This window comes from Culex pipiens, chromosome 3 (assembly GCF_016801865.2).
Source record: "Culex pipiens pallens isolate TS chromosome 3, TS_CPP_V2, whole genome shotgun sequence".
NCBI lineage: Eukaryota > Metazoa > Arthropoda > Insecta > Diptera > Culicidae > Culex > Culex pipiens.
The window spans coordinates 168,602,524-168,621,432 of record NC_068939.1 but is presented as its reverse complement, the minus strand read 5'-3'; the positions used below and the strand labels follow the sequence as shown (position 1 = coordinate 168,621,432).

At 36.6% G+C, this 18,909-nt stretch overlaps 1 protein-coding gene across 1 annotated transcript; it reads left to right on the top strand.

The window, feature by feature from the left end:
* The first annotated feature begins 2,197 nt into the window (after positions 1 to 2,197).
* LOC120426820 (cryptochrome-1-like) lies at positions 2,198 to 18,512 on the top strand. The gene is made up of 6 exons (XM_039591604.2): positions 2,198 to 2,274; positions 7,688 to 7,912; positions 8,001 to 8,070; positions 11,672 to 11,923; positions 11,993 to 12,890; positions 17,287 to 18,512. Coding segments are annotated over exons 1-6 (2,547 nt in total). The 5' UTR covers positions 2,198 to 2,273; the 3' UTR covers positions 18,388 to 18,512.
* Positions 18,513 to 18,909: the final 397 nt, after the last annotated feature.

Genomic DNA, 18,909 nt, shown 5'->3' with positions numbered 1-18,909 from the left:
AACGGTATAAAACACGATTAAAAACCATTTCTGATCACTTTTTTTCATTTTAATGCAAAATTTTTTTTTGACAAGACAACATTTTTTCGATGGATCAACTATGGTCCCCTTGGAACGAGCTGTCAAGTAGGAACTTTTCTGTCAAGAAGGACCGCGAGGTTAATTTTTCAAAATTGATTTAAAAATCCATTTTAAACTCTTTGTGGTCGTACAAAGGTTCATTGTACTCAGAAAAATAAGCTTTATCGCTGTAAACAATAATATCAGCAATCTAAGCTTCATTTTAGGACCCAATTACAAAACCAGGTTGAAGGATAAAAAACATGCTCAAAAAATCAATTTATTCTTCAACATGTGTCCAAATTACCCCACAAAAGGTGTTCATATTACCCCACAAGGCATGTCCAAATTGACCCACAAGGCATGTCCAAATTACCCCATAGGGGTGTTCATATTACCTCCACACCAACATGTGGGGGTAATTTGGACACCTTTTAATTTTTGCGATAAAAATTGTTTTTTCATTCAAAATTTATCGAAATGAATGACATTTTTCCATCAAATATGGTCTCCCTTATCCTCTGGTGTCATCCATATTCCTTTAAAATATCCATACAGCCCGTGACAGAGCAATTTCCTTAGGGTGTCCAAATTACCCCACACTCCCCTAAGTGAGGTTCATGAATTAGCAGAAGTTAAAATGTTGGATCAGAAGATTCAAGAAAAATGTTTGAAATTCAGGGAAAAATGTGCTATATCTGAATACCCCTTGATTCAAGGATTGGTTTAGTTTATGGTAAGATTAAGTTAGTTTTAGGTTAGGTTATGTTTTCTTAACATTTTTTTTTTCCTCATTGTACCTAGTGTTACAAAAATGATAAATCATATACTTTTAAAGTTATAAAAATGAACAGTGTTTAAATCACGAAAAGCAAACTAAAGCTGAAGAGCCACAGCTGACCACTTATTATGTAAACCAAATGTAATTATTATAAGAAAAATTCAATAAAGTATATTTAATTCAAAAAAAAAAAACCCCACACTCCCCTACAACTTTGCCGAAGACACATCGTTTTTGTACGGAAAATTTTTATGGAAAATTATATGGACAAACTAATGATGCAAAATGGGTTCTTTGGGCATACCGAAGGCACCAAAAAAGTTTCAGTCCGATTAAAAAATACAAAAAAAAAATCGAATGACCGAAATCTGAGAGAACTGCTCATGTTGTATAAAAAAAACTCAAATTCTTAAACCTTGGTATGGAAGCTTTTCTGATAAATTTCTTTTAAACAATTAATTTTAAAGGAAAATATCCTAAATAGACACCGTCCACTACTCTGAAGCCACACAAGGGTCGCCTACTCTCCGTGATATGCTGTCTGTATGTTTTGTAGGAATATTGAGCAGTTTCTACCGGCCGAGCTCGTAGCAGTTAGTTCTAGAGAACATTCGAGACGTTCGTTACTTGCGATGAGCATTCCGAGGGCTTCTGGTGTCGTCTTCGCGTACGGAGTTATTGCTATATTTTTGTTGTTGAATTTAATTGTAATTATTTTTTTCTTCTTCCTCTTCTTCCAGGTGTCATTAGGATGCGCCAAACACTGAGTCAACAGTGATAAAGAAACACGTTCAGCAAAAGTGCATTCAACGGAATTAGTTACAGTTCTATAGATTAGTGCATGTGTTCCAGTTTGCTGTATAACCCCGTTAATTGCGCGCCCTTGCTGGTATAAATGTGTGTAGTGGAACTATTCGAATAAATATTCCAGCTGTATTGTTGTGCACACCAGCAAGGAAATGACGACTACGCCGACCGCCATGTACTTAGAGGTGTACTAAGTGCAGTGAAAAATAATACAAAAACCAACAAACGGTACGTCGTTAATTTGCAATTAAAGTGCAATTGCTGGCTGTTTTGTTGGTACTCGTTTGATGGGCCGTTATTGTGTATGAGTTACGTAGCGACGTAGCACGCAGTGACTATGACGGCGATGATCTGGTGATGCAATCTTCTCAGTAGTGCCAACAACTGATACAAACTGTACTTACTTGTGGCATGAGTGTGGTTTAGTGAGTCGACCATTTTGCGACAAATGTGGAAAAATCAAAACGTAAAGTGTGAATCAAATGACGGGAATTTACAAAAATGAGTGAGCTTTGCTGTTTGAAGAACTTAATTAATAAGTGGATGAACAATAACAGTAAATAAGTAGTGAAAGTTACAGTTCCTCACTGGATTACAAATAAAGCGAAAGGCTGCAAAAAGCACAAGTAAGTTTTCAATTAAGGCGCAAGGTTGACGTGTTCGTATGTTTAATGTAACTAAAGCGAAAAAACGAAAAACGAAACTATTGGCACTACGCCCCCCGGGGCATGGCCTTCCTCTAACGTGGGATTTCTGCTCCAGCGCCTCTGACGAGACAGGAGAAACCGGGACCGACGTTTTACTTCACCATCCGATAGAAGCTCAGTGGATAAGGCGGGAATGGAACCCGCGTCTCATAGCATCATCGGGATCGGCAGCCGAAGCCGCTACCCCTGCGCCACGAGACCCACTAAACTAAAGCACATCATTTGAATACGTCCAACATAAGTATTCCAATCAACAAAGTAACACAAGACAACTTGTAGGAAATTTTCTCTGCACATCAAGCAGAGCTTTTGCACTAAGATTTTTGTAACAAACATTTTAGTATCTTCAAAACTAAGGGAACTATCGATATCATTTTTGATTCATCCCCTAAAGAAATGTTTATAAAACAATTTACAACAAAGTTTGTTTATTTTTACAATCATTATTGGGTCCGTAAGTTTGATAATTTTTGAATAAGAAGACAACAACTTCTTTGGATGATGTGTACTCTTAAACCAAATTTTATTCAAAATGAATACCTCCAGTACCTTATTTCAAACTCATCTTAAACATTAGCGCAGGTGTGCCAAACATTTCTTTTAAAAAGCTTTTTACAGTCTTATAAATTTTTGACTTTGAAAACAATAAGTTTTATGCAATTTCTGTTAAAACTATCAACTTTCAAAGTGTTTCATACATATAGAAAATTTAAAAAAAAATAAAAAAAAATATCACTGAAATATGATTTCCAATCGCTTCTGAATGTTTTATGAAGATATTTCATGATAAAAGTGAGTAAGCTTGATATTTCACCAAGCGCAAAGCGAACAGACGAAATTTCTAAGTGTTTTTCTCGAAACACTGAGTTTGTTTATGGGTGCCACGATATCTCAAGGTTGGATGGACTAAACTGCCGTTCTACGCATAATTGTCCCATGTTCAAAAAAGTGCAACTGAGAAAAACGCTATTGAAATCCCTAATCGCCCCAGTTTATCATTCTTATTTATGATCCTCTTGCTATACAATAGGTAAACAAGGCATAATGCTTCATTGAACTAATGATTCTAGGTGAGAAAATAGTTGGTGGGACAATTATGCGTAGAAGTGTAACGATGGGACATACAGACTTGATGTTTCTGAACAAAGTACTAGATTTTATGTGTTTTTTTCTAAAAAGTATACGACAAACTTAGCTTAAAAATGTCAAAAAGTCAAAATCGTCCAAAAATGACATGGGACAATTATGCGTAGAACGGCAGTAAATTGGCTAAAATTTTGGGTGAATACTCTAAAGAAATATCCGTGTGCATGACGAGGCCCGGCATAGAAATGTTATTTAAAAAAATACAAAAATCGAAATCTAACTTTTTTATGCTTTTTTTAAGCAAATTTTTTGAAAACTTTTTCACGACTCTGACCAGGGGGATGCTAAAGGCCGCCATCTTGGGGGATTGAGATTGATAACGCGCGCAAACTGCGCACAGTGAAAACAATAATGTTTTTTTATTCATAATTAAATTTTTGTTATAAGAATTACTGTAGTAAAAGTCAAATTACACAGTAGTTAAGTTAAACGTTTTATGTGATAAAAATAAAACTTTAAATGAGGTCATCAATTGATAAAAATCACCTCACAAACATACACCAACTTTTAAACGTACATTGCGGTAAAATTTTTACATAAAAACAATAATTAATTTATTTCCATTTTATGCCTGCAGTTTTTGTACTTTTTTTCACAGTGCGCAGTTGCTTTGTTTTGATTCCGTAACGAACAGCTGTTCTTTTGTGCTGGAGCCGAAGTTGACATTTCCCTTTTGTTCTGGCGCCGAAGTTGACAGCTTGTGTTGGCTACGGGCTAGCTGCCTGTAGTGAGATATAGATGTCGCCCACCTGACTCTGACAGACAGACAAGGCCGACAACGGCCCGAAAACCGCCCGACGGCTCGACAAAAAAGCCCGAATTCCGACGGTTTGTCCGACCCTTTTCGTGCGTATATGCAACACTTTGTCCGACGCTCGTCGAAATCGACGTTTGAGAAAATCGACGTTGACGGGCCGTTTTCGGGCGCCTTTGTTATTTAGATTGTCCTGCCACTGCCGTGCGCTCTCGTTTCGGGGTTTCTGGGCTGATTTGATGAAAAAAAAGAACTTTTTTTTTTATTATTATTGTTGTCAAATGAAGGTAATGGTAATTTGTCACCAGTGTTGCGTTCCTCACGCGCTCACGCGCTCATTCGTGAGGAGGAGCGCTGCGCGAGCTAGCTCACGTTTGCCCGCGCTCACGTTTGCTCCGATTTTTTCAGCTCGCGTTTGCTCCACGCTCGCGCTCGCGCTCATATTTCGCTCACGGAGCGCTCATTTTGGACGTATCGCTAATCATTTAACGTTTTTGAGAAAGTTTTTTTTTAATTCTAGATGGATTTTTTGCGTAAGGTGCAGTAGGGCTGTGGAAATATGACTTTGTGAACAAATTTTATGATATATGAATTGGAATAGCTTATTTTCATCAATCATGTTTTTAAATAAAGGCCTTACTGTAGCAGAGAGGGGCGGAGGGGTATAGACGCCTAAATAAAAGGGCCTGTTAACCTTAGAGTAGGAGTAGGAATCTCGTAATCGAGAACGCCAAGGCAATGCTGTAGAGCGAATGATTTGATTTTTTTTGAAACCTTAGAAAAACTTACAAAACAATGAATGGATTCAAGAGGATTTATGCTTTGGTAAGTTCGATTCAAGGTTAAATGCTTAGTTGATTAAAATATAACATTAAACTGTTTTTATGTACCTAATCAGTGTTTTGACTACATTTCCAGATTGCGGGTCAGAATGAGCTACCATTAAAAAAAATTATTCCGTTTATTAAATCTTTCAGTGATTCAGTGATTAGAAACGGCTAATCATTTCTATAAGGTTAGTCTTTATTTGGCAAACATTTTAGAAAAAAGGGTAACATTTTTGAAACAGTTCTATTTTTAAATATATGCCTCAAAATTCCTAAGGGTTGAAATAACCCTTTTGACTCAAATCAAATAAATTGTCAATATTTTTCACCACGAAAAGGTTGGCTCTTCTTCCAACAAGTATATATTCAATTACAAGTTATTTATGATTTTTTGAACATGGATGATTGTAACTGTTTAAAAGATTATTTAAAAATAAATAAAATATACATAAATTGTCAATATTTTTGTACATAACAACAATACAATATGGTCCAATATGGATTTGATTTGTGAACAAACAGTGCATCTCTTCACGTAAATGAATGTTTACATTATGAATTTAGTTTTTTGTTCCTTGTTCGAAAAATGTCTAGATTTTAAATAGAACGTAAATTTCGGTTCACTGATAAAATCCGTTTCATTGCCTACTTTTGTTTGTTCGACCACTTTCTTGTTTGTTTTTGCTGCCTGTGCTGAGATAGTTCTAGAAACTTTGTTTCAAACAGGCAGATGCTTCAACAGGAAAAAACAACTACCTACTTTGGCTCACCGGCTCACGTGAGCGCAAAACGCTCCGGTGAGCGTGAGCGAGCACGAGCTACCTGATAAAAACTCACGCTCCAGCTGGAGCGAGCAAGCTTTCCGTGAGCGCTCGCTCATTCGCAACCCTGTTTGTCACATTTAATTTTTCCACCTAAAGATTTGATTGAACAAATTCCAATATATTTGTGCAGGGGTGGCCTTTTTTGTCTCGTAGTGCACAGATGCCAAGCTGGGAACTCGGGTTGGGTACATCCTTGGTCTTATCCTCGGTGGCCGTTTGTTTTTTTCAACTCCATCTAAAATAAAAGTCTGGTTCAACAAAAAGTCTGAACAAACCATAATTTAAATATTCGTTACCTGCTAAGATTTTTTCACGCACTAAATGTCTGACATTCGATCAAAACGCACGACTAACGCTCAAAAATGGCAGGACTCAATCGACATCGAGCTGATAACGCTTCGAACCGCACGACCGTGGGACTTCAGTCTATCAGGGTAATGTTGAGTCGATTTGCGCAGATCAGTGTGCATCGTGACACCCGCTTTTTGAAACCGTTAACTTTAAATAGCCATGTCTCGGCAATGATACAACCAAATGTTAAAGTTATTTTGTCAATAGTTGTTAATGAATATTTTAATGAATTGAAATCAGATATGAAAAAAATGTTTTAGTGTGTACTGATACCAACCCTTGACATCTTTGCTGACATTTTTGCTTTACATGTATGTAACCCCTTACAGTAAATAAAAATTTAAAAAAGACTTTCAAATAGGTTTAAAAAATTTAGGTTTCGAATGATGCATCTTTCTACACAGAAAAAAATCAATTCGCCTAATCGTGAATTAAGTTCGCGAATGTGAGAACCACGAAGGAATTTATTCATGAGTATGGTGCATTTGCACTATAAACGTAAATATATTCCTTCGTGGTTCTCGCATTCGTGAATTTTCACGATTTTCAGAATTGATTTTTTTTCGTGTACGAAATCCAAAATATTGTTTAAAGATGTAATTTTTTCAATCAAATAAGGCCATTGCAAGTTTCAATTCTAATGTTACTATTCAGGGAGAAACAAAAAATATTGATTAAAATTTAAATTTTTATCGAAACTTTTTTTTGTAAAATCTGAAACATTTGATAATGCTGATCTATGTTTAGTTAAGAAAAGTTACAATTTTGAATATCGGGCAAACGCAAAAGTTTTATAAAAACAATATTTTTTTATTAATTCATTAATATTTTGCATATTTTTGATAGCAGCGATATTACTGCACAAAATTTGGATAATTTTCGAATAGAATAGACACAGATTAACAAAAATAGTGCATCGGTATCCAATTTTGAAGCCCCGGTTCGACGGGGCTGAATTTCGTTTTTCCGCATAATTTTCAAAAAGTATTTTTGAAAGACCAAGACCCCCTTGCCCTTCAAATTTTTTTCAAAAAATAGGGGGCAATAAAATTAATTATCGACTAAAATTGAAATTTTCACTAAAATATCATATATCGATTGTAAAAATTCAGAATACATTGTATAAAGCATATTTACAAATTTTATACATTTTAAACAGAGACTTTTCATCATTTTTTTTTTACAAATTTTAAGTTTTGCGACTACAGAGCGGTGTAATACGTAATACGTTTTTTTCAAATTAATTGATATTTTGGAAATTTTTGGTTCTATTATAAAATCATTTGAATATATAATGCATTTAGTGATACTTTTTGTTTCGAAATTCAAAATGTGTTTTCCAAATCGCAAAAAAGTAAATAAAGCAAAGATTTCAAAAGGACAAAAAATTACCCAAATTAAATCACTACTTCCGATCTCCCTTTCAACAGTGGGAATGACCAAACAGCAGCAACAGCTCCAGCACAGTCTGTCCCATCGACAGTCACAAAAGTCTCACAACAGTGGCAACGGAGGTGGTGGTGGCGGCAGCAGTGGCAGCAACAACTCTTCGTCCCAACAACACCTGCCCAAAAAGCACACCGTCCACTGGTTCCGGAAGGGGCTCCGGCTGCACGACAATCCCGCCCTACGGGAAGGCCTCAAAGACGCTGCTTGTAAGTTTACTTATTGTTTAACTTGTGCAACAACTGTTCAACAACCATACTTGTATTTCAATATGCTAAGGAGTAAATTTTTCCACAGCATTAAGGTGTGTGTTCGTCATTGATCCCTGGTTTGCCGGAAGTTCCAATGTTGGCATCAACAAGTGGAGGTAAGTTATTTACTAATTAAGAACGTCTTTTTGTTGTTATTTACAGTGTAAGCCAAAATAAATGTTTCAACGTTTACGTTTCACGTTTTGCAATAATATTCATCATACCGAACTCAGTTCGTTCAACTTTCGCATCATGCCAAAATTATGCATGTATTTTTATGAGCTAAACTAGTTTCTTAGCTACTTTTTTGTTGCGTACAATAGTAACGTTTCAGTGCCCGGTCTAGACGGTTCCAAAATCGATGAATTTAAAATAGTATTAATTTAAATACCGGTAGGCCTTCACAATACGGCACTGCCACGAGTTGGTTAAATTCACTGTTATGTGGTTTTATGGTGTTGAATATAAAGTAGCATCTATTTTTAGAATTTCTGCACAATTATTTTCATAATTTGAATGTATTTAACCGAGATAAAAACAGAAGCACATTTTTGGAGACATCGGTATATTTTGGCAAAACTTATGTATTTTAAATTGTACTTGGTTGTAAATCGATAAATTTAAAATTGTATTAATTTCAATACTGGTAGGCCTTCAGAATCCGGCACTGCCGCGATTTGATTAAATTCACTGTTATGTGGTTTTATGGGGTTGAATATAAAGTAGCATCTATTTTTAGAATTTCTGCACAATTATTTTCATAATTTGAATGTATTTAACCGAGATAAAAACAGAAGCACATTTTTGGAGACATCGGTATATTTTGGCAAAACTTATGTATTTTAAATTGTACTTGGTTGTAAATCGATAAATTTAAAATTGTATTAATTTCAATACTGGTAGGCCTTCAGAATCCGGCACTGCCGCGATTTGATTAAATTCACTGTTATGTGGTTTTATGGGGTTGAATATAAAGTAGCATCTATTTTTAGAATTTCTGCACAATTATTTTCATAATTTGAATGTATTTAACCGAGATAAAAACAGAAGCACATTTTTGGAGACATCGGTATATTTTGGCAAAACTTATGTATTTTAAATTGTACTTGGTTTTCCATATATACTACCTACTTTTAATGATTATTTTTGTATCGTAACACTCATCACAACCTGGGTGCTGAAAAGACAGACTGCGTAACGTGATTTTCGAAAGCTCCCCACTAATACAGCTGCACTACAGCTGTAAACATAAACAAAGTAGAAGGCTATGTTCAAGCTCAAGCGTGACATATTTTTTGCTGCTTAAGTGAATTGTTTTGAAACATTTTGGATCTGTTGATATTAAAGTTTTCGCTGAAAAATTAAGTGCTTTGCGCTTTTTTTCTTCGTAGACTAAACGATGGGAAGCCAAAAGAGGCCTTTTTTGTTTTCCACGTGATGACAAAACAAAATGAATTATAGATCGATCACAATACTTGCCACTTCTTGGTAGCATTTTGCGAACAGTAAATTGGTTCCGCTTTGACAGTTCTAAATTGAGGCCGCTTTGCGAACCACTATTCTGCACCCAGATCACAACAGGCTATGGGTTTTATTTTACAGATAAGAGATAAAGGTTCATCGATTTCGTCATTGTTGTAGCGCTGAAATGTATGTGATCCCAAATGTAAATTATTATCTGAAAAACGATTTTTTTATCGATTTGGTGCCTTTGGCTTAAATTAATGAGTAAAATTTACTGTTTTGGTCATTTCGATTATCTGTCAAAACAAGTTTTTCTCAAACAGTTTAATCGTTAGACAAATCGATATTTTTCAAGCACATTCCTATTTTTCTAGTCACTTAACCTTGAAAATAATTATAGGACGAAAAGTTAGTTTTTGCTGTCATTCTTGATTGGAGAAATGGCTTATTCTACATTGCCAAATTTAACAGTACTGAAAGAGTAGTTTATTCAACAAGTTTTTTAAAAAGAAGATTTTGTCGGCACGAGTCGTACTCGGTAAACCTCGTTGGATAAATACGAAGAAATTGCAAATTGCTTGAAAAATGTACGACTCGTGCTGAAAAAATCCTCTTTTTGCAACTTGTTGCATAAACTACTATTTTGCAATTCCGCTGTGAAACTGTCAACTTTTCCTGTCCTTCTGGAAAAAAACGAAACGGCCTACTTTTCCCTTCCATAAAATATTGTGGATTTAGCTGGTACCGGGATTTTCTGGCATCTTCTCACGGTCATTGGAAACGTTCGTGGATAGACCTAGGGGGTCTAAATTGGTGTGAAAAGGTTCAAGTCATAGAAAAACTATGGACTAAAATTTCGATTTTCAATCTCTTCTCCGACATCAGGAATAATTGTTTGAACATGCTCGCAAATTTTTATTCAGTCGGAAAAATATTGTTTTTCTTGAAAAAAGGTTTCATTTCCCTAATTCTGGCTCGATGCCGCCATCACGCGACCGCGTGCTCCGTTTGTTTGTCAACAAAGCTGTAGCTGTATGGCTGGACGAAGTGAGAGGGGAAGAGATTTTGACATTTTTATGCCCGCATCTGGCCTGCCGGCTATTTCGTCGGTCGTTGAGCCGACGGCCGTTTCCAACGACCGAGTCCAGTAGGGTACTGATCGTACAATGACAGAATGGAAAATTAACACCTTTCAACACTTGTATTGAAAAGTAACATTTTTTGTTTTGAACGGTGAATTAATTAAACACATGAATGTTGACATAAAATTTCATTCCAGAAGCGTTTTTTCGGAATTGCAAAAAATGTTGTTAGCAACTCGTTGCAAAATTAGATTTTTTTTCAGCACGAATCGTACATTTATCCAACGAGGTTTACCGAAAAATCTTCTTTTTGCAACTTGTTGCATAAACTACTATTTCGTGATTTGTTATGTAAAATGGTATTTTTGCAAAAATGTTTTTTTTTTTTTGTAAATTTATGTTTTGTTTGTTGTTATAACACTTAGTGCAGAAACTTAATTGATGCTATATAGCTATGACCAAACACTCTGTAAAATGATACCGATATCATAGATTCTTAAAAATAATTATGAATTAAAAGTTTTTCCTGCATTTCATTAACATTATCGTTTGGGTTGCAATAAATTATACATATATTTATTCGTGTCATAATATTTTGTACAATATTTAAGCTTTCACTTGAAATTACAAAAAAATGTATTGTTCATCAAGAAACTTGACACAAAATTCCAAAACAAATGTAAAGTTTAGAAGAAAATGATGAGTAAAATTGGTACACGTGATATAGGGCTGACCATAAACAACGTAACATAAACTTTCCCTTCAATAGTACCTTGCTACTTCCTCATTTGACCGGAATCTGTTTACGCTACCGACTGACTGTCTGTACCTCTCGGCGATGATTGTGTAAACTTTGCGTGGGAGGAGGTGGAGAAGAGAGTTGCGCGAGAGTTCGTAGTGAGCCCAAAGTCACGTGGCGATCAATGTGAGGCTTTGGTTATGCTACTCGTAACGTACAGTTTTTCTCTGTAGCAGCTTACGCGTTTGTACATTTGAGTAAAAAGTCTAAAACCGTTATGTATCTTGAATTCAGAGGCATTTCGGGACACTTTGTTACTTTTAAGACATGAGTTAATCAATTGACAAAAAAAGAATGTAAAATATACCTGACAATCTTAGATTTGAACCACCATGAGTCCCATTTTTTCTTTCTTTCCACTCACTTGCCCAGATTCCTGCTGCAGTGCCTCGAAGATCTGGACCGGAATCTGCGCCAGCTGAACTCGCGCCTCTTTGTGATCCGGGGCCAGCCGGCCGACGCGCTCCCGAAGCTGTTCAAGGAGTGGGGCACGACATGTCTGACCTTCGAGGAGGACCCGGAACCGTTCGGGAAGGTGCGCGACCACAACATCTCCGAGATGTGCAAGGAGCTGAACATCGACGTCATTTCGGCCGTCTCGCACACTCTGTACAAGCTGGAGAGGTTGGTTTAGATTAGTTTTTTTTTAATAAATCGTTAAATTTTCAATTTGGGCATTTTTTTTCTCCGTAGAATCATCGAAAAGAACAACGGCCGGGCCCCGTTGACCTACAACCAGTTCCAAGCGATCATCGCCTCGATGGACGCTCCGCCGCAGCCCGAGCCGGCGATCACGTTGGCCGCCATTGGACGCGCCGTTACGCCCCAGTGTGATGACCACGACGACAAGTACGGCGTGCCAACGCTGGAGGAGTTGGGCTTCGAAACCGAAGGTCTCAAACCGCCCATTTGGGTGGGCGGTGAAACGGAAGCGCTGGCCCGACTCGAGCGACATCTGGAACGTAAGGCGTGGGTAGCGTCCTTTGGACGGCCCAAAATGACCCCACAATCGCTGCTGGCCAGCCAGACCGGCCTGTCCCCGTACCTTCGGTTCGGATGTCTCAGCACTCGCCTGTTCTACTACCAACTGACTGATCTGTACAAGAAAATCAAAAAGGCGTATCCGCCACTCTCGCTCCACGGGCAACTCTTCTGGCGGGAATTCTTCTACTGTGCGGCGACCAAGAACCCAAACTTTGACAAGATGGCCGGCAATCCGATCTGTGTGCAAATTCCGTGGGATCGGAACGCGGAAGCACTGGCCAAGTGGGCCAGCGGCCAAACCGGATTTCCCTGGATCGATGCCATTATGACGCAACTGCGCGATGAAGGTTGGATCCATCACCTGGCCCGGCATGCCGTGGCGTGCTTCCTCACGCGGGGTGACCTCTGGATCTCGTGGGAGGAGGGCATGAAGGTGTTTGAGGAGCTGCTGCTGGACGCGGATTGGTCGGTGAATGCCGGCATGTGGATGTGGCTGTCGTGTTCGTCCTTTTTTCAGCAGTTCTTCCACTGCTACTGTCCGGTCAAGTTTGGACGGAAGGCCGATCCCAACGGGGATTATATCCGGCGGTATTTGCCGGTGTTGAAGGTGAGTCTTGCTTATAATGAAATTTTTAAATATTGTGGGATGACTTTAACACGCAGTTCTGAAATTATGACAATTTTTTTCCACCAAATAAGTTTCAGAGAAATCCCACTGAAGAAAGGGGCCATACCGTAGCGCCGTTCGGTTAAAAATTAACAAAAAATGTGCGATCATGGACCAACATTACTCCTTAGACCAAAGTTTCTCGAAAATCGAGGAGGGGCCCTTTGCGGATTGGGAAATAAATCAGCCTTACCCGAGCACGTGGAAGTAACTTAAGAAGGTTGATACAATTCAATAACTCAGAATAACAAGAGAAGATCAAAAACTATTAAAATAACAAATCATGATCAAAATAACAAAATATGAAATAAGATTTAATTCAAAAAATTCAATCAATAACAAAGTTTATTATGATAACACAATTTATTATTATTAAAACGACGGGCATTGAGAAGTTTTAATAACTTTTTATCATACTATTATTCATAGATCGATTCCACAAGAATATTCAATAACAGTTTCTGAGATAATTGTCGATCTGTTTTTGAAATGTTATCATCTCTGTTATTCCGCTATTAAAAATCCATAGTCTCAAAATGTTAATGAAAAAAGTGTTTTAAAACGCATTTACACTAGATCAGTCGTTATGCAATCATTAGTTTTCAAAAAATGTATGATTTGACCAAAACAAAAATTTCAGCGAAAAAAAATAATTGTAATACTGTACATGGAAAATTACTAAAAATGATTCTAAACGCAGGGGAACTCATTTTAAATTGATTTAAGCTGAATGCACTTCAATTTCCACTGAAATTTTTATGTTTTTAGAAAAAATAAGTTGTTGCTCTTGCGAAAAATAACGATTTAAGAAAATTCTTATGTTTCAGGTTACAAAAATGCCATCTTTTGAGCCAAAATTAATTTGGCAGTGTTGCCTATTTTTCGAACGGAAATATGACTTTTGAAAAACGTTGAAAAAAGTCGAAAAAATATTTTGATTGTATTTTAAAATATAAAATCTAATTTGAAATCGAAAAGTATTTAAAATGAATTTCAATATCGAGCACCGTTTTCAAATTAAAGCCATCTAAAATTCAATTCTAGAATTGTTTTAATGTTTTCCACGTTTTTTTTTACCTGTAGATCAAGCATCTGTGAAAATATTTGTTTCGTAATGATCGGAAAATTTCACATAAATTTGTTACAATGAAGATTGAACCAATGGTTGGTGATCTCTAGCGTCTGGAAGATAAGCAACCTGGAAAAATTTGGTTTTCTCTACATCAGCAAAATAACGTAAAATATTTAGGAGAAGATAACTTATCAAATATGCGTCCGATTTTTAGAGTAAAAAAATTTTTTTAAATAAATAATAGTAGTTTATGTAACAGTTGCTAAAAGAAGCTTTTTTTCAACGCGAGTCGTACATTTATCCAACAAGGTTTACTGAGTTGGATAAATACGACGAGTGCTGAAAAAATCATGTTTTGCAACATGTTGCTCACAACATTTTTTTGCAATTCCGGAAAAACGCTTTTTGAATGAAATTTTATGTCAATCATCCATGTGAAGTAAATTCATCGTTCAAAACACAAAAAATATTGAAAAGTTCTACTTTTCAACACCCATTTCAGTGCTGAAAACTAGAACTTTTCAGCACTGGTATTGCGTTAATCAACGACGTTAACTATCGTTCTCCGTTCACGTTAAAGTTAAGATCAACGTAGGCTCAGTTCGCGTTCACGTTTGGATTAACGTTTAACGATTCCGTTAAGTTAAACGTCGTGTGGACAGTTGCCAATATTGCATGGATCATTGAAAAAGTGTACACATAAAGTTTCATCCAAATCCAAACATTTTTAAAATTTTATTTCCAAAAATAATTGCTCGCTTTTGTTCTAGTTTTGTTGCACTATTTCATATAAGAAAACAGAATTGAGCAATTCTCTACGAAATCGGTATTTTTTCTTCAATTTTAATTTTTGTATTTTTTAATCCGACTGAAACTTTTTTGGTGCCTTCGGTATGCCCAAAGAAGCCATTTTGCATCATTAGTTTGTCCATATAATTTTCCATACAAATTTTGCAGCTGTCCATACAAAAATGCTGCATGAAAATTAAAAAATCTGTATCTTTTGAAGGAATTTTTAGATCGATTTGGTGTCTTCGGCAAAGTTGTAGGTATGGATATGGAATACACTGAAAAAAATGATACACGGTAAAAAAAATCTGGTGATTTTTTTATTTAACTTTTTATCACTAAAATTTGATTTGCAAAAAACACTATTTTAAATTTTTTTTATTTTTTGATATGTTTTAGAGGACATAAATTGCCAACTTTTCAGAAATTTCTAGGTTGTGCAAAAAATCATTGACCGAGTTATGAATTTTTTAATCAATACTGATTTTTTTTAAAAATCGAAATATTGGTCGCAAATTTTTTTCAACTTCATTCTTCGATGTAAAATCAAATTTGCAATCAAAAAGTACTTTAGTAAAATTTTGCTAAAGTGCACCGTTTTCAAGTTAAATCCATATTTTGGTGACTTTTTTGAAAATAGTGGCAGTTTTTCATTTTTTTTAAATTAGTGCACATGTTTGCACACTTTTGGAAAAAATATTTTTAAAAAGCTGAGAAAATTCTCTATATTTTGCTTCTTCGGACTTTGTTGATACGACCTTTAGTTGCTGAGATATTGCAATGCAAAGGTTTAAAAACAAGAAAATTGATGTTTTCTAAGTCTCACCCAAACAGCCCACCATTTTTTAATGTCGATATATCAGCAACTAATGGTCCGATTTTCAATGTTAATATATGAAACATTTGTGAAATTTTCCGATTTTTTCGAAAACATTTTTTTCAAAATTTTCAAATCAAGTCTAACATTTTAAAAAGGCGTAATATTGAATGTTTGGCCCTTTTGAAATGTTAGTCTTGATTTGAAAATTTTGAAAAAAATGTTTTCGAAAAGATCGGAAAATTTCACAAATGTTTCATATTTTAACATTGAAAATCGGACCGTTAGTTGCTGAGATATCGACATTAAAAAATGGTGGACTGTTTGGGTGAGACTTAGAAAACATCAATTTTCCTGTTTTTAAACCTTTGCATTGCAATATCTCAGCAACTAAAGGTCGTATCAACAAAGTCCGAAGAAGCAAAATATAGAGAATTTTCTCAGCTTTTTAAAAATATTTTTTCCAAAAGTGGGCAAACATGTGCACTAATTTAAAAAAATGAAAAACTGCCACTATTTTTAAAAAAGTTACCAAAATATGGATTTAACTTGAAAACGGTGCACTTTAGCAAAATTTTACTAAAGTACTTTTTGATTGCAAATTTGATTTTACATCGAAGAATGAAGTTGAAAAAAATTTGCGACCATTATTTCGTTTTTTTGAAAAAATCAGTATTGATCAAAAAATTCATAACTCAGTCAATGATTTTTTGCACAACCTGGAAATTTCTGAAAAGTTGGCATTTTATGTCCTCTAAAACATATCAAAAAATAAAAAAAAAATTAAAATAGTGTTTTTTTGCAAATCAAGTTTTAGTGATAAAAAGTTAAATAAAAAAATCACCAGATGATTTTTTTTACCGTGTATCATTTTTTTCCAGTGTAGTCCGTATCCAAACCTACAACTTTTCCCAAGACACCAAATCGATCAAAAAAATCCTTCAAAAGATTCAGATTTTTGAATTTTCATACATCGTTTTTGTATGGACAGCTGCGAAATTTGTATGGAAAATTATATGGACAAACTAATGATGCAAAATGGCTTCTTTGGGCATACCGAAGGCACCAAATAAGTTTCAGTCGGATTAAAAAATACAAAAAAAATCGAATGACCGAAATCCTAGAGAACTGCTCAATTCTAATCTTCAAACTATTAGGGAGAATCTGTACAGTTGGGGATCATTTCCTGATAAATGTATTGATTTGCACCTATGAATTTGTGATAAAAATTGACTTCCTTGGATACAAAGAAAATTGACCAGCAAAGTTTGAGTCAAACCAATTAAAGGATAATCATCGTTCTAAACCTCAGAGAATAGCTTAGAATGTTTTTTCTTGCGAAAAAGGGTATTTCCATACATTTCTTGAAATTTAGTTGAAAATTAAAAATTAAAAATCTGGCAACACAGTTGGAACCCATGTACACTTAAATAGAAATACACATAACTATGCAAGGTAAAATTAAGCAAATTTTGATGATTACCCTTCTGGTAATTAGAAAATATGATGAACTGTTAACCCTCTCAAAATTTATGACTATTCCATAAATTTTCTAAAACATTTCAAGACAGTGAATGATAGAGTTATTAAAAAAAATTCATATGGGTTTAGAAGTGTATGCAATATTTCAAAGAATTTTTCTATTCAATTTCCCCCAGAACTTCCCAACCCGTTACATCCACGAGCCCTGGAACGCGCCGGAAAGTGTCCAACGGGCAGCCCGTTGCATCATCGGCAAGAACTACCCCCTCCCGATGGTGAACCACGCGATCGCAAGCCGGGCCAACATGGAACGCATCAAACAGGTGTACCAACAATTGGCCAAATATCGCAGCCCATCCCACAACAGCAGCTCCGTGCCGGCGTCCACCGAGTGTGGCACGGAGAAGGGTGGATCTGCCATTGCCGGCGTAATGACCGCGGCCAAAGTGCAGCACATGAACGCGAGCAGTTTGAACGATAGTCCGAGTCCGACCACGATCATGACCAGTGTCAACAGTTCGGGAAACTACATGTGCCGGAGCAATCCGTCCGCACAAAGCGAGTACCAGCATCAAGATCAGCAACGTCACCACCACCACCTCCACCAACAACAACAGCAACAACAACAACAGTCGCAGCAGCGTAGGTCACCGGGTCGTCAACACTCGGGCGAGCATCAGTATAACAATCTGCTATCACAGCAGCAACAGCCCAGTTCCGCATACATCAAACCGGAAAATCCAAACATGGCGGTCAACCACAACATCACCGGCAACTCCACCAACACTGCCAACAACAACACCACCAACGACGAACTAATGAATGCACACTTCAACACGCTGCAAGATCAACTCAACAACAGCATGTCCACGCTGGGCGGCTCTTCCGAGTACGAACGAAACCAGGAAAATCTGTACAACAGTCAGTTCAAAGTGGAGTACTCGGACAACTTTAACTCCGGCTACGGCATGAGGAACACCGAGTTCTACGGCCGACGGCGGGACGATGACCCGGTGCTGCACTTTCGCCAGGAGAAACAGCAGCATCACCAGCAACAGCAGAACCAGAACCAGAACCTCGACGAAGGAAGTTATAAGCGACCTCTGAAGCCGTTATCCCCGGACGGCCAACAGCAGAACGCGATCGCCGAATGCCACCGGAGACAGCAACAGTTGAACGCTGCTGACCTGCAGCAACAGCAAAATCAGCAGCAACAGCAGCAGCAGCCGATGCAGCAATCGCCCTGTGGCGAGGACAAACTGTCCACGGTCGACTAGGTTGCGATCTGCGTTGTGTTGCTATAGTTGTAGGCTTTTAGAATTATTCAAGCTGATATACTTGTCGTGATGCTGTTACGGGAGTTTCCGGTTTGAACTAATAAATTACTGTTTTTCGCGAGTGATGAACGGTGGTGCTGAACGATTCTGGTCCGAAAGTCCTTGTCTAACTGTATTGAACTACATGAAAAAGGTAAATGGCACATTAGGGTGACAAGAAAAAAAATAAAATTTTGGAAAATCTCAAGATATTTCCACTGACTTGATTCTATAATAAGTTACTGTGCCAATTTTGAGCCAAATCGGTTAAGGTTAAGGGGTCGCTTTTTATCGTTGAAGTTTATATGGGAAAAATCGCGAAAATGTATGCGGAAAAACATCGCTTTAGGATTTTGGCAGCAGTTAGCGCAGGCCTCGCCCAAAAAAAATCCTACAACTTTGTCGAAGGGTGCAAGAAGATCCAAGTTGATCGTAATATTCAATGTTTGGCCCTTTTAAAATGTTAGTCTAGATTTAAAAATT